The sequence below is a fragment of the Entelurus aequoreus genome, linkage group LG20, assembly GCF_033978785.1.
Source record: "Entelurus aequoreus isolate RoL-2023_Sb linkage group LG20, RoL_Eaeq_v1.1, whole genome shotgun sequence".
NCBI classification, from domain to species: Eukaryota; Metazoa; Chordata; class Actinopteri; order Syngnathiformes; family Syngnathidae; genus Entelurus; species Entelurus aequoreus.
Window position 1 is genome coordinate 26686468 of NC_084750.1, and position 24239 is coordinate 26710706.

Here is a 24239-nt window from a genome sequence, read left to right on the forward strand (position 1 = left end):
TGCGTTGCTAGCCACCAAAAATGAGACGATTTTTATGTTGGAATGCAAAAAAACCCCACATTTTGTCTTCCTGACTTCTCGTCTCACCTGTTGAAAAAGACAAACTGAAAAATGTGGTTCCTCCAGTCATTATTCACCTTTTCTCCAATGTGGCTTTCTCAGTGCTGCAGATGACTCGGCACATTTTGAGCTTCAAGTCAGTTACTCCCTGAGACGCAAAAAACAAGAGTCCAATAGGAAGCCCCGCCCACTCTTTTCTGCTCCCAGGTCAGCCCCTCGCGGCTCATTGGTGTGCCCGGACCATAAGAGCGTTTGTGGTGGGGGCGCCGGTGCTCATTGTGGAGGATCTGCTGCGACCAGGAGAAGTCGTCATGGGTGAGTGCTCGCCATCACGTACCAGCACCAGCTGACACTCGGGCAACTTTGTGCGCTTTTTTGGTCACACGCGCTTCCAGGTGTGTGTGTGTGTGTGTGTGTGTGTGCACGGGAGAGGGAGGGGGGTCTTGCGTAAGTCTGACCTGCTACTACCCACACAATTGTTGTTCCTGGCCTCTGTCCATGACCTTTGACCTCTCAAGCACGGTCCTGTCCTCATGTGACCTTTGACCCCCTTGTGTTCAGCCAGCTGTTCAGGATGTGGACCGGGGTACCGCACCCCGCTGGACGCCATGAAGGGTGAGACCCCTGTTTGTGTGCACGCGTCAGACTGTGTGTGTGTGTGTTTGTATGTGCGAGTGTGTGCACGATAGTGAGTGTGTGCTTGTAAATGTGAGTGTGTGCACGTCAGTGTGTTTGTGTGTGTGTGTGTGTGTGTGTGTGTGTGCATGTATGTGTGAGTGTGTGCATGTCTGTGTGTGTTTGTGTGTGTGTGTGTGTACGTGTTTGAATGTGTGAACGTGTGCACGATACTGTGTTTGCGTGTGTGTGTGTGCTTGTACGTGTGAGTGTGTGCACGTCAGAGTGTTTATGTGTGCGTGTGCTTGTATGTGTGAGTGTGTGCACGTCCGTGTGTGTTTGTGTGTGTGTGTGCATGTCAGCGTTTGTGTGTATACGTGTGAGTGTGTGCATGACACGGAAAGTGTGTGTTTGTGTGCGTGCATGAATGTCTGTTTGCGTGTGCGTGTGTTTGTGAGCTTGTCCATGTGTGCACGCAAGTGTGTACGTGTGAGTGCATGCGAGTCAAAGTGTGTACGTGCATGCACAACACCGTGTTCAAGTGTGTGCATATTACTGTGTATGTGTGTGTGTGTGTGTGTGTGTGTTTGCATGTGTGAGTGTGTACACGACAGAGTGTGTTTGCGTGTGCTTGTATGTGTGAGTGCGTGCATATCTGTGTGTGTTTGTGTGTGTGCGTGCATGTCAGCGTTTGTGTGTATTTGTGCGAGTGTGTGCACGACACAGAACGTGTGTGCGTGCGTGTGTCTGTGTGTAAGTGAACAAATGTCTGTTTGCGTATGTTTGTGAGCATGTGCATGTGTGCACGCAAGAGTGTGTATGTGTGAGTGCATGCGAGTCAAAGTGTGTGTGTGTGTGCACATGCACAACACAGTGTGTTCAAGTGTGTGTGTGTGTGTATGAAGGTCCCCGTGAGGAGATAGTGTACCTGCCGTGCATCTACCGCAACACGTCAACCCGCAAAGCCGACTACCTGGCCACGGTCGACGTTGACCCCAAATCTCCGTCGTACTGTCAGGTGAGGACACGCCTCCCCATCGTCCTCCATCCTGTTTTTCTTTTACCGTCCCGCGGCCTGACCCGACCTCTGACCTGTGCCCGGGTTAAGGTGGTCCACCGCCTGCCGATGCCCAACCTTAACGACGAGCTCCACCACAGCGGCTGGAACGCCTGCAGCAGCTGCTTCGGCGACGCCTCCAAGAAACGCAACCGCCTCATCCTGCCCTCGCTCATTTCCTCGCGGGTCTACGTGGTTGACGTCGGCACAAATCCTCGGGCGCCGACAATCCACAAGGTGGGGGCCAACCAACGCCTTTCTTTCACTTTTCACTTTGCTACTTACAAAAATAATAATAGTAATAATAATGATGATAATAATAGTAACAACAATGATAACAATATTAATAATAATAATGATGATAATAATAATAATGATAATATGTTAATGATAACAATTATAATCATAGTAATAATAATTATGATAGAAATAATAATAATTATGTTAATGATAATAGTTATAATAATAATGATAGTGACATTAATAATGATGATAATAATAATAATGATAATAATGGCATTAATGATAATAATAATGATAATGGAATTAATTATAATTTGAGTATTAATGATATAATAATGATAATTATTATAATAATAATATTAATGTAAATAATAATGTTAATAATATAATATTGATAATAACACCCGTGATAATTAATGACAGTAAAATAATAACAATAATAATAATGATGATAATACATTATTAATAATATTAATGTTAATAATAATAATAATACAAATAATAATAATATAAATAGTAAAATGTAATGTAAATATGTTGTAATGTTACAGTGGCCAAAAATACTAAATGAACTTGTTAAATAAAACCTTTGCTCTGTTTTTAATGAATATTTAAACATACTACACTATTGCATTTTGACGTTGGTCATTATGGTTCTGAGAACCAACGTAGTAATGTATATCAAACATAACAAGGACGTGATGGATCAACGCTCTCTTTATTAACAAGCAGAACAACCAACACGCGCAAACACACAGAAGTCCCCATGGAGCCTTCACAAAAATCAGAAATCACAAAAATCCTTGCCTGTAACAACCATACTGTGACAATAATTCACATTTTAAAAAAGTAAAATGCACCCACATTAAGGTCAGCAGGGGAGCTGAAGGGAAAGCAGCATAGAAGGGAGTGGGCGTGGGAGGTAGTGTCTTTTTCTCCGCTGTGAAATAAATCTGCTCTGGCATATTTTTCCAGAAAAGTCCGGTCTCGTCACAATTAAAACTTGCTGTGGTACGAAGCCTGCGTCATCAAATTCTCCATACTTGTCAGCGCCATTAATGTACTTTGTACTGGCAAATGCTGTAGTCTTTTTTTTAGCTCCACAGCAATTCCCTTCTTCTTACCAGGCTGTGTTGGTAAGTTTTTAGGACACGTGTCAAATGAGCGAAATGGACAAAACTTGTCAAATGGCGAAAACACAGTAGTGACTCGTAGTGTACAGCAATGTGCAGCAAGTGACACATATATTATGAAATATTAAGTCATTTCACCTTGCATCACGACATCACCTGTTCACACTAAAAAAAAAACCTTATCCCTTTCAAATTTGGTAGCTCTCACTTCTTTGTGGCAATCTTGCAGACTCACTGCACAGCCCTCGAATAAGTCAAATACTGCCCTCATGTGGAGGATACGTGTAATGCATGCATCTAATCTGATACGTCGGGCTTTCTAGGAAGAGGGCTCAAAAGCTTCTGTATCACTTATGATACCTTAGCCGCTATAGGGTATAATTTTGTTTTTATTTGTGTTAATTGTGCTCTAAAGTAAACTTGCCTAATCTAACCCCTTTAAAAGATTGTACATTTATTTTTATTATCATTGTGCAGTGTTTCCCATAAACTGCCAAGATACCTGTGGCGGTGGGGGCGTGGCTATGGGCGTGGTCACCATGACATCATCGGGTAATTTGCATAATTTACTACAATGATATGATTTTCTCTAAAAAGGCTCAAAAAATGTATACTTACTAATTAATAATAACAGTTTTGTTTTAAACGTCCATCCATCCATCCATTTTACAATATATTTACAATACTTTATGTACATATTTATATACAGATTTGAACAATAAGTTATTCACTGAAATATATTTATTAATTGTGGTTCTTACAAAAAATATATCTTATAAAATATAAAAGCTAAAATGTCTCTTAAAGCTCTGCCCCTTTAATTAGTGCATACTAAATCATTTAACTTTAGCCTACTACTACAACCATATTATTTACCAGCAACATAAAGTGAAACAGAGGCAGAGGTGTCCTGCCACAGTCAGTAACAAATAAACAGAAAACAGTAGTGGTCAAATACAAATAAGGCAACAAGAGAAGTATCCTACACTTCTCTTTTGTAAAGTAAATCTGAACAGCCTATATGGGCATCTACATCAACGATACGATTTGCCTGATAAGCTGGACAGGACAAAAAAAAAAAAAAAAAAAAAAAAAAAAAAAAAAAAATATATATATATATATATATATATATATATATATATATATATATATATATATATATATATATATATATATATATATATATATTTTTTTTTTTTGAATTTTTTTTAATTTTTATTTGTGGCGGACGTATTTCTTTCGTGGCGGGCCGCCACAAATAAATGAATGTGTGGGAAACACTGTTGTGTGAATTCTCACATATAAGATTCTACACCAAAAAAATCATCCGCGGCAAAAGTTTGGCGCGCTCCACAGCGCGCTGTTTTCATCCGATCGGAACCGTTCCAGTATCAAAATGTTCGGCTCGACCGGGAGTCGCAAGCTTTTTTATCCGGAATTCCCGGTTTTCTGGGATATTTTGCCCATTGAAAATGAATGGGCCAATTTTTAAACATGCACAATCCCCACATGGAACCGTTCCACCATCCACACACTCCATTCACCTTGGACCATCGAACTGCCATTTCCAAGTTTAAAAAAATTCCAGGAATTCACAGAGTTCCCGGTTTTTCAAAGCCCTATTTTCACCACTTCCTGGAAAGTTTTTACAGTATACATTTTTCCAACCAATTCCAACCATTCCACCTTCAAAGCACCTTTAACGCTCCTATTTTGTTTTTAATACAAATTCCCGGTTTTCCTGAAATTCCAGGAATTCCGAAATACCCATTCTTAATTCAAACTGTTTGGTACGTAAAACAAATTTCAACCGATTCAAAAATTTCCCGGTTTTCCTGAAATTCCCAAGTTTCCAGAAAATTCCCATTTAAATTAATGGGCGTATTTATAGTTATTGAAGGCCCCAAATTCTCTAAATTTTGTGCCGTTTTTAAAACCAATTCCAACCTTTTAACCATCCAACCACACTACTCTTCCGATATACTGAATGCAAAAAATGTTTTCCCTTTACAAAATTCCCCGGTTTTCCCGGAATTTCCTGGCATTTTCTCCTCATTGACAATGTACAATCTACTGCACATCCCACATTTCTCACCTGATTTGGACCGTTCAACATCCACACACTCCACTCACCCTGGAGAATCAAACTACCATTTTCCAAGTTAAAAACATTTTTAAAGATTAAAAGTACCAATGATTGTCACACACACACTAGATGTGGTGAAATTTGTCCTCTGCATTTGTCCCATCCCCTTGGGGAGCAGTGGGCAGCAGCGGCGCCGCGCCCGGGAATCATTTTGGGGATTTAACCCCCAACTCCAACCCTTTGTTGCTGAGTGCCAAGCAGGGAGGTTATGGGTCCCATTTTTATAGTCTTTGGTATGACTCGGCTGGGATTTGAACTCCAACCTACCGATCTCAGGTCCAGGAATTCCGGGAATTACTCGTCTTCCAAAGCCCTATTTTCACATTTTTCAGCCGTTTTTTGAACATTTCACCGACAAAACATTCCTCTTAGTCGGGACAACAAGTGCCCCTATTTTTTTGTTGAAATTTCCAGTTTTCCCCGAAATTCCAGGATTTATACCTATTCTCAATTCAAACCGTTACTACGTCAACATTTTTCAACCAAATCCAAAAATTCCAACACCAACCCATTCATATCATCTAGAAAAATTGTACTAGTATCAATACTTTCAAAAATTGCTGGTTTTCCCCAAATTTCCAGGAAATTCAACAAAATTCTATACAAGATTTTGCACCATTTTTGCACCTATTCCGACCTTTCAACCATCCACCCACTCTACTCTTCCCATATACTGAACGCAAAACATGTTTTCACTTTTCCAAAATTCCCGGTTTTCCCGGAATTTCCTGGCATTTTCTCCTCATTGACAATGAATGGGCATTATACAATCTACTGCACAGCCCACAATTCTCACCCAATTTGAACCGTTCCAGCATTCACACACTCCACTCACCCTGGAGAATCAAACTACCATTTTCCAAGTTTAAAAAAATTCCAGGAATTCCCTGAATTCCCGGTTTTCCACCAAAGCCCTATTTTCACCTCTTCCTGTACGGTTTTCTCAGTCCACATTTTTCAACCGTTTTTTGAACATTCCACTTACAAAACATTCCTCTTAGTTGGGACAAAAAAATTCTCCTATTTTTTGTACAAATGTCCAGTTTTCCAGAAATTCTATGAATTCCAAAGTCCCCATTCTAAATTCAAACTGTTAATACATCAACATTTTCTAACCAAATGCAAAAATTCCAACACCAGCCCATTCATATAATCGAGGACAATTGTGCTAGTATCAGTATTTAAAAAAAATTCTGGTTTTCCCGAAATATCCAAATTTCCAACAAATTCAACAAAACAAAAACTAAAAAAAATTTGCACCATTTTTAAACCCAATTCTGACATTTCAACCATTCACCCACACTACTCTTCCGATATATCGAACGCAAAACATATTTTCCCTTTCCCCAAATTCCTGTATTTCCCGGAATTTTCTCCCAATTGACAATAAATGGGAAATATACAATCTACTGCATATCCCACATTTCTCATCTGATTTGAACTGTTCCAACATCTACACACTCCACTCACCCTGGACATTCAAGCCAACATGTTTACCGGTCCCGAAAATTCCCTGATTACCAGGAATTTCCAGGAATGTTCCCCCATTGAAAATGAATGGGCAATACACAAACCTCTCCATATCCCCGATATCTGAACCGATTGGAACCGTTCCAACATCCACACACTCCACTCACCCTGGACATTCAAAATTGAATTGAATTGAATTTAATTGAAAATTTGAGTTATACATGATATTTACTAAATGTGTTAATATATTGTAAACTAAAAGGCTTGTGAGGGTTTAGCACACTGGAAAACAGATGTCACAAGAAATGTCCACTTTTTCATCATGACAGGATCAAACAGTTTGACACACAGGTCGTCGACCATTTTGTTTTTCAGGTCCCATTTTGGGAGCGATTCGGTCCAGTTAAAAAATGTTCATAGTTTTTTTGTGTAATGTTCTAGTTTTGGACAGGTTTATTTTGTTTTTAGAACATGTCGCGGACCAATAAAAATGCGGGCCGCTGTCCTAGATTAGGACGAGTTAATAAGTTGTGAGTTACGAGTGTGAAGTGAAATGCACTTTGTCAATGAGTCACAGGAACAAGGTCGTAAAAAAGCGCGACTTATATAATAAAGTTCAAGTTGGACTTTATTCTTTTGTTGACTTTAATAAACAAAGTCAGCAAGCGTTTTGGGCGACGGAGGCTTAAGAAAACCCTGAAAAGGAAAACTGCACTTTTTTTGGACATTTATTTTACAAAAGTAAAAAAAAATTTCAAGCAAAGAAATAAATAATAATACAATTTGATGCGGGGGAACTTTGTACATTAAAGTTTAACTACATGAGGCAATTCCTGAAGGAATTGTGTGTGAATGCTCCAATGCTGAAGTTAAACTGAAATCCTGGAATTTTTTTTAGAATTGTTGAAGTAGAGCACACAATTCCTGAACAGGCTGAATATTTTGAAATGGGAACAGTTTGAATCAGATGAAAAATGTGGGAGTTGTGAAACTTTGAAGAATGTCCCATTGATTTCAATGGGAATTTCCCCAAAATTTGGGAATTTCGGGAAAAGCGGGATTTTATTTGAAAATGGTAAAAAAAAAAATATGTGAATGGTCTGAATGAGTTGAAATGGTTGGCGTTGGAATTTTTCTAATCGGTCTAGAAATGTTGAATTAGTAACATGTTGAATTGAGAAATGGTATCACGGAATTTCGGGAAAACCGGGAATTTTTCCAGTTCAAAAAACAACTTGGTTTTTTGTCCCAGTTAAGAGGAATGTTTTGATGGTAGAACAGTTGTGATGCGTTGAAAAATGTGGAAGGAGTAGTCACCAGAAAAAAGGGTGGAATTAGGGCTTTGGAAAACCAGACATGCTGGAAAATCCTGGAATTTGTTTGAACTTGGAAAAAATGTAGTTTGAATTTCCAGGATGGTGGAATGTGTTGAAGGTGGAATGGTTGGAATCGGTTGAAAAATTAGGAAATGGTGGAAGTTTAAAAAATGGCCAATTAATTTTGAATGGAAAAAAATGTCCTGGAAAACCTGGAATTCTGGGAAATCTGGGAATTTTTGGAGTTTGTCAAGGAAAAGCCCACGATTCCCAAATAGGCTGAACAGTTTGAAGTTGAAACGGTATGAATCGGGTGAAAAATGTGTAAGGTAGAGCGCGCCAAAATCTGGAGAGGAAGAGGAAGTTGAAGAAGTTTAATAAATAGATTAATTTTGGTGTAGAAAACCATATGTGTGAATGCTTTAGACATTCACACAATGAATCACAACGAAATATTGCATTAATCACGTATATTTGGCAGATTATAATCACACAATTTATTTTGCTCTTTTACCTTCAATTCTAACAGTAAAATTGCGTTTTTGACCAAGTGTTGGGGTCTGTTGTTAAGTTACTGTAATTGAAACCATGCAAGCACGTTTATACTACTGGTATTACTTATGATTAATCCAGATTCAAAAGTGTGATTAATCTGATTCTAAAAATGTATCGTTTGAGAGTATTATTAATAACATCTTGATAATAATGAATTCATCTCATTTTTACCATCTGCCGTGGGCCAATGAAAAATAAGCTGCGGGCCAAAATTGGGCCCTGGGTCGCACTTTGGACACCCCTGATCTAGAGCCTTGTATTTGAGTGTGAATGTAAGGAGGATGATCTACACCAGGGGTGTCAAACTCATTTCGCATCGTGGGCCACATACGGCCTAGGGAGATGTCAAGTGGGCCGGACCATTAAAATTATACCATACTCTGCTATAAATAACCAAAATATCATGTCTTTCCTTTGTTTTGGTGTAAAGAAGCACAAGAACATTAGGAAAATATTGAAATTTAATGAACTATCTTTTTACAAAACATTTCATGAAACACCTCATATTTCCTTAGACAAATGTGCAATTTACTTTTATCATTCACAAATATGCATTGCAACTGATCCCACTGATTGTACAAAGGCACAAAACTTTAATTGGTACTGAAAAATATAGTAATGCACTTTAAGATTAAATGAGACTTTTAAAGAAAGGAATTTTTAAACCACTTACACATACGCATATAAAATCTAAATGTAATCCCTGCGTACACATTACAAACTAAGGAGAGTGATTTTAAATGTGTAATGAAGAAAGTGTTCGCCTGTCCTGTAAATCTGTAAACTTCATACATGAAACATACATACACATACAATACATACTGAAAATTTATGGAGTTGTATGAACAGTAGAATTCCATCACACAACTTTTGTTTTGAAGCTGCTGACTAACATTAAAGTGCACATTTTTTAAATCACCACAGTAAGGATTCATCTTCACAGAGCTGTATTCTTTCAATGCAAACAGTATCTAAGGCAGCATTTTAAAGGTGTTAGTCTAGTCTGGACTTGTATTTGTTCCTGAAACTTGGCATCTTTTGGCCTGTACAAGTGCATCAACACCAGGTGTCATGTCCTGACTAGCTGTCACTTTCAGAATGTCATTTAAGTGCTTGTTTGTGAGCCTTGAACGCATTTTTGTTTTATTGATATTCATCACTGAGAAAAATTGTTCACAAAGGTAGGTTGTCCCAAACGGAAAATGCAATAAATGACTTAACTCTCTGTTTCAATTGACTGTCTAAATCTGCCGATAGTTCCGAAATCCTCTCTGCTATAGTATTCCTCGTCAGGCTAATATTGGCAAAAGCTTGTCGCTTCTCGGGACATACAAGTTCAGCCGCCTTCATCATGCATCGTCTAACAAAGTCACCGTCGGAATACGGCTTCGATGCTAATGCTATTTCGCTAGCAATTAGGTAGCTGGCTTTTACCGCTGCTTCACTGACTTCTCGGCTCTGGATGAAAGTTGACTGCTGTTTCCTCAGACCCGCCAGCAATTCGTTAATCTTATCTCTTCTCAGTTGTCCTTGCAAGCCGTCATATTTTTCGCTGTGATGAGTCTCGTAGTGGCGTCGAATATTATATTCCTTCAATACCGAAACTTGTTGCAAACACACCAAGCACGAAGGTTTTCCGTGCATCTCTGTAAATAAATAGGACGTGGTCCATTTTTCTTTGAAAATTCTACACTCCTTATCTACTTTTCTCCGTTTGGATAACGACATTTTGGCTAATGAGGGTGTAGCGGAGAGGTAGAGACCAAGGTATTAACAACGTCGTAACAAGCAGCAGATGGCGCATTGATACCGTCTGCTGTTTTCAGTCTGTCTCAGTGATGCGGCTTGTCTTCTACTCTGATGGAAAGAGTGCGCCCCTTAGCGGATAATCCATGAATTGCAGCAAATTTAAAATATTAATTCCATGTCTTTTATGCATTTTTTCCACTTTCAAATTATCCTGCGGGCCTGATCGAACCTCCTTGGGGGCCGGTTCCGGCCCGCGGGCCGTATGTTTGACACCCCTGATCTACACGTTTTGGAAGCTATGTGCAAAACAAATCCAGCTATAGTGTCCAAACGCTGAAAAATCAAAGTATGCGGGGGCCATTTTGATATTTTTCATTTTCAAAACCATAAAAAAATGTTAATCTTTAAGGCTCCCCTCAAGATTGCAGTGACTCTCAGCAAAAACATCCCTTTTTAGCGGGTAAATTCAGCATAATCCTCACTCCTCAGATTAAAAAATGGCGAGAGGAAACGAGCATCCTATATCCACTGATTCATTCGGTCCGGATTTTTAAACTCGAAGACTATTCAAAAGCAGTAGCAACTCCAGTAGCTAGCATTCCTCTCTTCTCTCGATAGTAGCCCGACACGCTGTGTTGCTCACAATAACGATGTGGCTATAGTTTGGTTAATATGCAGGTCACAGTTTGAGCAATGGTGGGTTGTTAGACTTAATGTTTTTTTAATAGCACTTCATAGGCAAAATTGTAGACTCCTCATTACATGTACTGTTAGCCACCTCCTGCTAGCAGTTTTTTACCATCCAGAATGCATAGAAAAGAGACAGATGCAGTTTTCCTTTAAAGAAGAAACCTCGGACAGAACCAATATGGGAATACTGGCAGTGTCTTGCTCCACTGCTGGGCTGCAGATAGAGCACGTGTGTCTAAGTCAAGGCCCAGCCATTTAAATTTATGTGGCCCGCCAGATCATTTTATGTGGCGCACCACGTCATTCAGTGGAGTCTGCCGTGTCATTCAATATTGTCTGCCACATCATTCAATGTGGTCCTCATTCAATGTGGTCCGCCATTTCATTTAAATTGGCCTGCCACATCAATTATTTTGCTCCACCAAGTCATTCAAAGTGGTCTCCCACATCATTTATTGTGGTCTCCCACATCATTTAAAGTGGTCTACCACATCATTCAATAAGGTCCGCCACGTAATTTATGTGATCCCGCCACATCATTTAGCGTGACCCGCCACATCATTTAGTGTGGCCCGCCACGTCATTTAATTTGGTCCAACAAATCATTCAAAATGGTCTCCCACATCATTTTGTTGTGGTCTCCCACATCATTTAAAGTAGTCTCCCACATCATTTAAAGTGGTCTACCACATCATTCAATATGGTCCGCCACGTCATTTATGTGACCCCGCCACATCATTTAGCGTGACCCGCCACATCATTTAGTGTGGCCCGCCATGTCATTTAATTTGGTCCAACAAATCTTTCAAAATGGTCTCCCACATCATTTTATTGTGGTCTCCCACATCATTTAAAGTAGTCTACCACATCATTTAATTTGGTCCACCAAGTCATTCAAAGTGGTCTCCCACATCATTCAATATGGTCCACCACGTCATTTAGTGCGACCCGCCACTTCAGTTAATTTGGTCCACCAAGTCATTCAAAGTGGTCTCCCACATCATTTATTGTGGTCTCCCACATCATTTAAAGTGGTCTACCACATCATTTAATTTGGTCCACCAAGTCATTCAAAGTGGTCTCCCACATCATTTATTGTGGTCCACCAAGTCATTCAAAGTGGTCTCCCACATCATTCAATAAGGTCCGCCACGTAATTTATGTGATCCCGCCACATCATTTAGCGTGACCCGCCACATCATTTAGTGTGGCCCGCCACGTCATTTAATTTGGTCCAACAAATCATTCAAAATGGTCTCCCACATCATTTTATTGTGGTCTCCCACATCATTTAAAGTAGTCTCCCACATCATTTAAAGTGGTCTACCACATCATTCAATATGGTCCGCCACGTCATTTATGTGACCCCGCCACATCATTTAGCGTGACCCGCCACATCATTTAGTGTGGCCCGCCATGTCATTTAATTTGGTCCAACAAATCTTTCAAAATGGTCTCCCACATCATTTTATTGTGGTCTCCCACATCATTTAAAGTAGTCTACCACATCATTTAATTTGGTCCACCAAGTCATTCAAAGTGGTCTCCCACATCATTCAATATGGTCCACCACGTCATTTAGTGCGACCCGCCACTTCAGTTAATTTGGTCCACCAAGTCATTCAAAGTGGTCTCCCACATCATTTATTGTGGTCTACCACATCATTTAAAGTGGTCTACCACATCATTTAATTTGGTCTACCAAGTCATTCAAAGTGGTCTCCCACATCATTTATCGTGGTCTACCACGTCATTCAATATGGTCCGCCACGTCATTTATGTGACCCCGCCACATCATTTAGCGTGACCCGCCACATCATTTAGCGTGACCCGCCACATCATTTAGTGTGGCCCGCCATGTCATTTAATTTGGTCCAACAAATCTTTCAAAATGGTCTCCCACATCATTTTATTGTGGTCTCCCACATAATTTAAAGTAGTCTACCACATCATTTAATTTGGTCCACCAAGTCATTCAAAGTGGTCTCCCACATCATTCAATATGGTACCACCACGTCATTTAGTGCGACCCGCCACTTCAGTTAATTTGGTCCACCAAGTCATTCAAAGTGGTCTCCCACATCATTTATTGTGGTCTCCCACATCATTTAAAGTGGTCTACCACATCATTTAATTTGGTCCACCAAGTCATTCAAAGTGGTCTCCCACGTCATTTATTGTGGTCTCCCACATCATTTAAAGTGGTCTACCACATCATTCAATAAGGTCCGCCACGTAATTTATGTGATCCCGCCACATCATTTAGCGTGACCCGCCACATCATTTAGTGTGGCCCGCCACGTCATTTAATTTGGTCCAACAAATCATTCAAAATGGTCTCCCACATCATTTTATTGTGGTCTCCCACATCATTTAAAGTAGTCTCCCACATCATTTAAAGTAGTCTCCCACATCATTTAAAGTGGTCTACCACATCATTCAATATGGTCCGCCACGTCATTTATGTGACCCCGCCACATCATTTAGCGTGACCCGCCACATCATTTAGTGTGGCTCACCATGTCATTTAATTTGGTCCAACAAATCTTTCAAAATGGTCTCCCACATCATTTTATTGTGGTCTCCCACATCATTTAAAGTAGTCTACCACATCATTTAATTTGGTCCACCAAGTCATTCAAAGTGGTCTCCCACATCATTCAATATGGTCCACCACGTCATTTAGTGCGACCCGCCACTTCAGTTAATTTGGTCCACCAAGTCATTCAAAGTGGTCTCCCACATCATTTATTGTGGTCTACCACATCATTTAAAGTGGTCTACCACATCATTTAATTTGGTCTACCAAGTCATTCAAAGTGGTCTCCCACATCATTTATCGTGGTCTACCACGTCATTCAATATGGTCCGCCACGTCATTTATGTGACCTGCCACATCATTTAGTGTGGCCTGTCACTTCATTTAGGGTGGCCCGCCATTTCATTCAAGGTGGTCTTTCTGCATTATTTGATGCCACAGGATTTAAAGTGGCCCACTGAGGGCTGCAATAATTGCGATGTGGCCCTCAATAAAAACAAGAGAAAAAAATAGAGTGTAGAAATGGAAGGCCTTTGATATCACAGCAACTCTGCCTAGAGGTGAATTCCCATCCAAACTATCACCCAGAAGCACCTGAAAACTAATAAATCTAGTGAAGGCCGACCCACACTTCATCTCAAGAGGGTTGCAGGCCCGTCTGGAAGCATCATAGGACATATATGTACACTACCGTTCAAAAGTTTGGGGTCACCCAAACAATTTTGTGGAACAGCCTTCAGTTCTAAGAACAAGAATAGACTGTCGAGTTTCAGATGAAAGTTCTCTTTTTCCGGCCATTTTGAGCGTTTAATTGACCCCACAAATGTGATGCTCCAGAAACTCAATCTGCTCAAAGGAAGGTCAGTTTTGTAGCTTCTGTAACGAGCTAAACTGTTTTCCGATGTGAGAACATGATTGCACAAGGGTTTTCTAATCATCAATTAGCCTTCTGAGCCTATGAGCAAACACATTGTACCATTAGAACACTGGAGTGATAGTTTCTGGAAATGGGCCTCTATACACCTATGTAGATATTGCACCAAAAACCAGACATTTGCAGCTAGAATAGTCATTTACCACATTAGCAATGTATAGAGTGTATTTCTTTAAAGTTAAGACTAGTTTAAAGTTATCTTCATTAAAAAGTACAGTGCTTTTCCTTCAAAAATAAGGACATTTCAATGTGACCCCAAACTTTTGAACGGTAGTGTATGTGAAAATGAAATAAATATAACATTCCCAGAAGCTTGCTAAGCCTTTGACATAAAAAAGAGCAAAGCTGCCCAGCTGACTCTCACCTTCTAATCCTGCTTAGAGGTCCACTCTCTGGATACAATTTTTTTGCTCAAAAATGCAAAGCACTATGTAGGAAGAAAAGCCATCAATAACAGGTGTCAGACTAAAAGCTCGGGGGGCCAGATCTGGCCTGCCACGTCATTTTATGTGGAAACCATTCGCTCCTCTCTCTCTGGCCCCCTCTCTTTGTCAAGTCCACATTCCGTCTCCCAACTTCTTTCCACCTTTTCCAAAATTTCCCAAAAAGAGGTTGAGGTCATCCTACGCAGTACGAAGCCCCCTGGACCTCTTTCCCACAGCCATGTTAATATCAAATCTTTCTGCCCTAAGCCCTCTGATCCCCAGAATCATCAACCAGGCTCTTCAATCCAGCCATCAGCCCTTAAGACGTCACCTCAAAAAGCCCACTTTAGACTCAGATAGCCTCACACTTTACACGCCCATATCCAACCTCTCGTCCCTGTCCAAAGCCCTACAAGAAGCAGTCTCAGTTCACTTGTTGTTCAGTTCATGAACCTCTGGAACATAGTCAACTATTTGGAAAATTCCAGTTTGGCTTCCATTTAGCACACAGAACAGAAACTGCCTTAGTTGGTAATAAACAACCTACTTCTGGCTGCTGATAACGGTTCCCCCCTCCCTGCTCATCCTCCTCGACTTGACCGCTGAATTCGACACTGTTGACCCTGACATCCTGCTCCAACGTCTACACCTCACTGCCCATCTGTCTGATCCCACCCTGGAATGGTTGAGAGCCTACCTCAACGACAGGTCAGAATAAGTAGTCCTCGGAAAAGCTCAATCTCATACTCACTATTCCACCTGTGGAGTACCCTGTAGGGATCAGTCCTCGGCCCAACTCCATTCACACTTTACATGCTTCCCCTCAATCGCGTGGAATTTCATTCCACTGCTATGCTGATTATACACAACTCTAACGGAAAACGGAACCCTCTACCTCTGTCTCTAACCCAGGGGTCACCAACCTTTTTGAAACCAAGAGCTACTTCTTGGGTACTGATTAATGCGAAGGGCTACCAGTTTGATACACACTTAAATAAATTGCCAGAAATAGCCAATTTGCTCAACTTACTTTTAATTCTATGTTATTATTAATAATTAATGATATTTATCTTTGTGGAAACACTGATCATCTTAATGATTTCTCACAATAAATATATATAGAAACAGATAAATATTAATATACAACACTTTATTTTTATATTTTCTCTAAGTGCACATTTTTCAAATTGAACATTTTCAAATGATCACTTCTAAGACAGTCTTGTGAAATCACAATATCCCATTTTAACTAGCTAGCCACTAACATTTTTTAACAAATCCTGAATTACTTTGCACCATGTTTGTACAAATAATAACTCATGTAAAATACAAAAGTCAACTCTCAAATTTTTAAATAAATCATGTCACACTTTGAACTGGACACCAAATCTGTTATCTGTTTCTTTGTCAGTTAGTGAAGACCAAGTCTTTAAAATATTTTCTTGGATTTTCAAATTCTATGTGAGTTTTGTCTCTCTTAGAATTAAAAATGTCGAGCAAAGCGAGACCAGCTTGCCAGTAAATTAATAAAATTTAAAAAATAGAGGCAGCTCACTGGTAAGTGCTGCTATTTGAGCTATTTTTAGAACAGGCCAGCGGGCTACTCATCTGGTCCTTACGGGCTACCTGGTGCCCGCGGGCACCGCGTTGGTGACCCCTGCTCTAACCCCTTACCTGCTCAGTGGCCTTGTGGTTAGAGTGACCGCCCTGAGATCGGTAGGTCTTGAGTTCAAACCCCGGCCGAGTCATACCAAAGACTATAAAAATGGGACCCATTACCTCTCTGCTTGGCACTCAGCATCAAGAGTTGGAATTGGGGTTGAATCCTGAGCGCGGCCACCACTGCTGCTCACTGCTCTCCTCGCCTCCCAGGGGCTGGAACAAGGGGATGGGTCAAATGCAGAGGGTAATTTCACCACACCTATTGTGTGTGTGATTATCAGTGGTACTTTAACTTTAACCATCTGCCCCTCACTGCTTGCCTGGAGTAGATAAAGACATGGATGAGCGTAAACGTTCTACAACTCAACCACTCCAAACCATTTTAATCCGGTCCAGAGCTCCTTCTCTGGCCAAAACATCTCACTTTCCCCTCTGACCACTAACCCAGGTGTCATTTTATTATCCTCACCTTCGACTCCCACACCAAACAACTCTACCAGAGCCCCTGCTTCCGTCTCAGAAATATTGGCAAACTCCGACCGTTTCTCAACATTAAAGATGCAGAGAATCTCATCCACGCCTTTTGTCTCCTTCAGGCCGGACTACTGCAACGCGCATCTCATCGGGATCCCGAACAAGGGCCTTCAAAAGCTTCGACACGTCCAAAACAGCGCATCTAGTTTCCTGATGAGAGTGCATAAATTTGACCACATTACTCCAATCCTGAAAAACCTTCACTGGCTCCACATACAATACAAAATCTCCCTTCCTACCCACCAGTGCATCCGTGGTAACGCCCCATCTTATCTGAAAAAACCTTTAAAGTATCAATAGAGTGTAAAAACAAGTTGACTTTAAATGCCTAATTGTGTTTCATTGTATCCATTAAACAAATCGTATTTACAATCCGCAAAGTATTTAAAAACACTGTTTAAACATCACAAAATGCCACAAATTCACTCAGCCATTTTGAATATTCCGCTCCGAACGTCTTTCGTAATTTCCGTAGATTCTACGTCGCTGGAGTAACACTTCTGCACTCTGACCATATTATTAGATCAGTCATACTGGAAATACGCAAACGTTAGAGAGAGAGATGTGCTGTATCATTCACAATCCTTATGTAAGACATGAACACATATGTTTTTCATTTTTTATGCATTCCAAGTCGTAAATAAATAAACACACACAAATAACAATGGAGTCATTGGGGGCTCTCTATTTCGCCCACAAAACCCTCTGAATAACTATCCAAAACCCCGCCAACAATACTCTTTACACATATCACAACGTGATCATTAACCAAATATTGGTGATGTTTTTATTATAAGCGCTAACGCAGACAAACAATTTTTTAGCACAGCAATGATACACACAGCTAAGTGTTTTTACTGTGAGCGACGTCCTGCTGCTCCCGTATTGCGTCTTGACTGTCAGTTATTCTAGATGATAAATAATGCCTCTCATCTGGATATTTGGAGGATTTAGCCTTGCATCTAGAAGTTGTTCATCTGTGACATTCAATTCATACCCCTGCATGGAGACTTTTCCTCGTTTGATTGATTGATTGAAACTTTTATTAGTAGATTGCACAGTACAGTACATATTCCGTACAATTGACCACTAAATGGTAACACCCGAATAAGTTTTTCAACTTGTTTAAGTCGGGGTCCACGTTAATCAAGTCATGGTAAGCCTTCGTGTGTACCATGATTAATTCTTCATCTAAACGGGAAGGTATGGACATCCTATCAGTCGTCATCACAGTGAGAGCAGAAGTTGTACAGTAAGCAATCGTTTTATGTTTGTGGTTTATATTTCTTGTTTAGCACTAAGCAATACTGCTACATGATGCCAACTCTTTCACTAAAGCTGGATCTGTTTAACAGGGCTTCTAAAACTGGTAGATAGTCCCCCTTATTCGGGATCAAAAGTATAAGTTTTGGATCATCCTTTTCCCCAAAATAATCGTAGTTGGCTGTCACAAAGTTTGCATGATTAGCATTGTTGTTGATGGGGTCATGACCTGTGGTTCCTAGCTCTACGTCACGTGACTGGCTAGCTCATTATCTCTCAAATAGGCTCGAGAATCTCAGTCTGATTGATACTATTTTGATCATTTATATTTACTCGCAAACTTTGGAAGTCTTTCGGTGTCACAAATCAGATGTATATGATTATAGTTTCAATATAGAGGCAACTTGTTTTTCCACTCGACTGGTACTGTAATCCCCCAAACCAAACACTGCAATACTGTTCAATTATTATTTTACGCATGTCTAGCTTGTGTGCTATTGTGTGCTTAGCTGTTGTGTAGCTGCTAGCTGTTAATAGCTTATAGCCTAGCATGTTTACCTTTTGTAAATGACTTAACTAAAATAGAAGATGATTTGTGTTGATTGGAGGACTTTTAGACGTTAACTGGTTGTCCATCTTTGCACAAGTGAACAGAGTAAAAATGTGGGATTTTATGATGTAAACTGACATAATCCCAAACTTGGTTTTTGGCTAATATAGGGCCGATATCCAATATCAATATTGAATCGGTAGACCCCGACTTGGAACTACACTTCAGAAGGCCATTAGTGAGATCCCAAAGTCCTACGAAAAATTTACACTCGCTGCACGCTCTCCTCAGATAGCTTGTACATCACTCATAGCAGCTAGAGTAGACAAGTACCGTGGTCTTGGGGTCTTAGGTGAGTCACTTGAGAAGGTTTTTGTGCTAAAGTGGGAACTTTGTTTGTGTCGTCCGTCTTAGATGGTGGAGCCCGTAGATCTGTACTGGAAGTGTGGCCTGGCCAACCCACATACAACCCACTGTCTGGGCAGCGGTCAGATCCTGATCAGTTGCATGGGAGACCCGTCCGGCGGGGGCAAAGGTTAGACCGGCACCAGACCAGGCCTTCCCTGATGACAGAGGCGTGGGGACTCAACTGTGCTGTCCTCTCAGGTGGTTTTGTCCTGCTGGACGGTGAGACGTTTGAGGTGGTCGGAAACTGGGAGCACCCAGGTGAAGCGGCCCCCTTCGGTTATGACTTCTGGTACCAGCCTCGCCACAATGTGATGATCAGCACAGAGTGGGGAGCGCCCAAAGCTCTTGCGGATGGTTTTAATCCTGCGCACATTGCGGAGGGTGAGACACAACTTTTTGAAATAAGTTCTTTCTTTGATTACAAGCTGACATGACTGTTTTGGACTGAGACCCTAAAGACTGCACCACTAGTTTTTACTTGGACCTTCTCTGATGCCTACCATTAAGAGATCTAGCTTTATTTCCTGCACTTCCCAAGTCAGAAACTCACAGCTGGACGTTCCAGAAGTCCCAAGTCCGGACAATTACAGATGGAAGTTCACATTCAAAGTCAGAACCGATTTGAAATATAGGTTTAGGTTCCAGAAGTCCCAAGACAGGACCCTGAGAGCTGTAACTTAGGGATCCAGAAGTCTTAAATTAGGACCTTTACAGATGGAAGTTTAGGTTCCAAGTGAGGGCCCTTTAGAAATAGAAGTTTAGGTTCCAGAAGTCCCAAATCAGGACTTTCACAGATGGAAGCGTAGGTTCCAGTTCAGGAACCATTTGAAAGTTAGGTTTAGGATCCAGAATTCCAAAGTCAGGACCCTTTAAAATAGAAGATTAGGTTTCAGAAGTCTTAAGCCAGGCCTCTGAGAGATGGAGGTTCAGGTTCTAGAGCTCCCAAGTCAGGACCTTCACACATGGTATTTTAGGTTTCAAGTCAGGACCCTTAAGAGATACAAGTTTTTGTTTCAGAAGTCAGGACCTTTACAGATCGAAGTTTACATTCCAAGTCAGGATCCATTTGAAATATAGGTCTAGGTTCCAGAAGTTCCAAGTCAGGATCCATTTGAAATATAGGTCTAGGTTCCAGAAGTCCCAAGTCAGGACCCTGAGAGCTGGAGGTTCGGGTTCCAGAAGTCCAAAATCAGGATCTTTACAGATGGAAGTTTAGGTTCCAATTGTAGACCAATTAGAAATATAGTTTAGGTTCCAGATGTCCCAAGTCAGGACCATTTAGAAATAGAAGTTTAGGTTACAGAAGTCCCAAATCAGGACTTTTACATATGTAGTCTTTTTCAGGACCCATTTGAAATATAGATTTAGGTTCCAGAAGTCCCAAGTCAATACCCTTTAAAAATAGAAGTTCAGGTTCCAGAAGTCCTAAGTCAGGATCCTTAGACATGGAGGTTCAGGTTGTAGAAATCTTTACAGATGAAACTTTAAGGTTCAAGTCAGTACCCTCGAGAGATATAAGATTTTGTTCTGGAAGACCCAAGTCAGGACCTATACAGATGGACGTTTACGTTCCAAGTCAGGACACATTTGAAATATAGGTTTAGGTTCCAGAAGTCCCAGGTCAGGACCCTTTAGAAATAGAACTTGAGGTCCTAGAAGTCCTAAGTCAGGATCTTCACAGATGGAGGTTCATATTCTAAAAATCCCAAGTCAGAACCTTTACAGATAGTATTTTAGATTTGAGAGATATACATTTTTGTTCTAGAAGTCCCAAGTTAGAACACTGATAGAAGGAAGTTCAGGATTCAGAAGTCCAAACTCAGGACCTCTACAGATGTAAGTTTAGGTTCCAAGTCAGGAAGCTTTAGAAATAGAAGTTCATGTTCCAGAAGTGCAGTCAGGACCATTAAAGATGGAAGTTAGATTCCAAGTGAGAACCCTTAAGAAATATAAGTTTAGTTTTCAGAAGTCCCAAGTCAAGACCTTGAGAGTTGGGGGTTCAGGTTCCAGGAATTCCTAAGTCAGGACCTTTAGAAATGTAAGTTTAAGTTCCAAGCCAGGAACCTTTAGAAATATAAATTCAGGTTCCAGAAGTCCCAAGTCAGGGCCTCAGAAATGAAGGTTCAGTCTCCACCAGGAACCCATTCAGCTTCTAAATCTGTACTCGAAGAGCCAACATGAGTTCTTTGTTGTCCCAGGCCACTATGGTTCTTCTCTTCACGTTTGGGACTGGACCACCCACAGAAGGGTGCAGACACTCGATCTGGGAGAAGAAGGCGCCATTCCTCTTGAGATCCGATTCCTCCATGACCCTGACGCCACTGAAGGTTTTGTGGGATGTGCTCTGAAGGGGAACGTGTTTCGATTCTACAAAGCACCGGTGAGGAATCCCCAGACCCTCTTGGTCAACTCCATGCGAACTGAGAGGCACCGCTGGGACCAGCTTTGCTTCTATGGTTTTAAATGTGGTCGTCTTTTGCCAGGTTTGAGGTGCCACTGTTATGTTATGTTGTTGTTTAGAAAGGGAAGTGGGCTGCAGAGAAGGTCATCAGCGTTCCCAGTAAGAAAGTTGAAGGATGGCTGCTTCCTGAGATGCCAGGTTTGTCAGTCGTCCAGCTGAATCCCACCCGTCTGTCCCACATAGTGTCTCACATATATCACACACCTCCACCTGTAGGTCTGATCACTGACATCCTGATCTCTTTGGACGATCGTTTCCTGTACTTTAGCAACTGGCTACATGGGGACATCAGACAGTATGACATCACCGACACAAGGAACCCTCGCCTGGTTGGACAGGTGTGATGTCGTGTGACGTGTTGCACAGGGGCCCTTTCGGGTCAGACGACTTACCTATCGGTCTCTCTTCAGCTGTTTTTGGGGGGAAGTATCACCACTGACGGACCAGTTCAAGTTCTGGAGGACCCCGAAAATCAGCCGCAGCCCAGCCCCCGTTTCATTCAGGTACCTTGGACAGGAAGTAGAGAGAAGAAACATCTGACGTGGGATGACATTTATACCTCACTATGTGTGTAGGGAAGGCGTGTCCCCGGGGGTCCCCAGATGTTGCAGTTGAGTTTGGATGGTCGAAGACTTTATGTAACGACGTCACTGTACAGTGGTTGGGACAAACAGTTCTATCCTGAAATGACCCGGTCAGTACTCTGTACTCACCCACACACTACTGCAATACACACTCCACAAATGCTTGTCAAGGCACAGTACTGCCTGACTAACACAGTAAGCCAATGGGTAGCAAGTATTTAGTTCGCGGACATGTCTGTTCTGGCAGGGACGGGTCGGTGATGATGCAGATCGATGTGGACTCCGCGAAGGGTGGTCTGGCCCTCAACGAGAACTTCCTGGTGGACTTCGGCAAAGAGCCTGGCGGCCCTGCGCTGGCTCACGAGCTGAGGTACCCCGGAGGAGACTGCACGTCCGACATCTGGCTGTGACCCGGAAACAGTCACCGCGTCTTTTGTGGGTCAAAACTTGACAACTGAATAAAACGTAATTAACGACATCAACTGTCATTTACAGCACCAACTAAATGCATGTTAAAAATGTACGAGTATTATGAGCGTATACTAACACCACCACAACTGTTTTCTGTATATGCAGCAAATACATTTTGAATATTAAAACAAGTCTGTGATCAGTGGACAAATGAACTTGGACTCGATGACTATTATGTTGAATCTGATTTTTTAAAATTGTAATACAACATGTGGCCAAAAGGAGGCAGTGTTGGATAAAGAGTAAACAGCGTATCCACACACAGCGCCAGAACCAACGTCCATCCATCCATCCATTTACTACCGCTTGTCCCTTTCGGGGTCGCGAGGGGTGCTGGAGCCTATCCCAGCTGTGACAGTAGATTAAAGTATAACAAAAGAGCAACACAACTCTAGATCAGGGTTCTCCAACCTTTTTCCACTGAGGGCCGCATACTGAAAAATCTAAGTATGGTCACTGTCACTGTTTTGATATTTTTAATTTTCATAAGTAAAATTACAATTTAAAAGAAAAAGAAAAGAAAGAGAGAGAGAGAAAAAAAAGCACACAATAGATATACAATATGATGAAAAATAAAATACAACATCACAACATAACATAACATAACATCAAAACAGGCTCATCTTTTAGTGCTGGCAGCTGTAGTTGTTGATAAGCCACATTTAAAAAATGTTTGTGAAGGCCTTGTAAGTTGTGACCAGTTTAACCTCCTCAGGTACTGAGTTCCACACATTTGCGCTCCTTACTGACCAGGTCAAGCAAATTATGATTGTCAAATGTAAATTTTAACTGTAAAATTCAATAGAAATATATTTGCAAGAAAAAAATGTGTTGCAGGACGCAAATTCCCCCCTGGCCGCACTTTGGACACCCCTGCTCCAATCCATCCCATCCATCCATTTTCTACCGCTTGTCCCTTTTGGGGTTGCGGGGGGTGCTGGAGCCTATCTCAGCTGCATTCGGGCGGAAGGCGAGGTACACCCTGGACAAGTCGCCACCTCATCACAGGGCCAACATAAATAGACAGACAACATTCACACTCACAATCACACACTAGGGCCTATTTAGTGTTGCCAATCAACCTATCCCCAGGTGCATGTCTTTGGAGGTGGGAGGAAGCCGGAGTACCCGGAGGGATTCCACGCAGTCACGGGGAGAACATGCAAACTCCACACAGAAAGACCCCGAGCCCGGGATTGAACTCAGGACTACTCAGGACGATCGTGTTGTGAGGCACATGCACTAACCCTGTCCCACCATTCTGCCCCTGCTCCAATCCAATCCACTTTATTTATATAGCACATTTAAACAACAAAAATGTTTCCAAAGTGCTGCACAAAAATATTAAAAACAAGATTCAAATACTATCCTTAG

The 24239-nt window shown here is 41.3% G+C and overlaps 1 protein-coding gene across 1 annotated transcript; it reads left to right on the plus strand.

Moving 5' to 3' along the window:
* Positions 1-222: 222 nt before the first annotated feature.
* selenbp1 (selenium binding protein 1) lies at positions 223-23020 on the plus strand. Its single transcript, XM_062029848.1, has 12 exons — positions 223-375; positions 622-675; positions 1581-1693; positions 1784-1969; positions 19356-19476; positions 19548-19730; positions 21548-21729; positions 21870-21948; positions 22027-22148; positions 22221-22313; positions 22386-22504; positions 22642-23020. The coding sequence occupies exons 1-12, from the start codon at positions 372-374 to the stop codon at positions 22802-22804; spliced, it is 1419 nt and encodes a 472-aa protein (XP_061885832.1). The 5' UTR covers positions 223-371; the 3' UTR covers positions 22805-23020.
* Positions 23021-24239: the final 1219 nt, after the last annotated feature.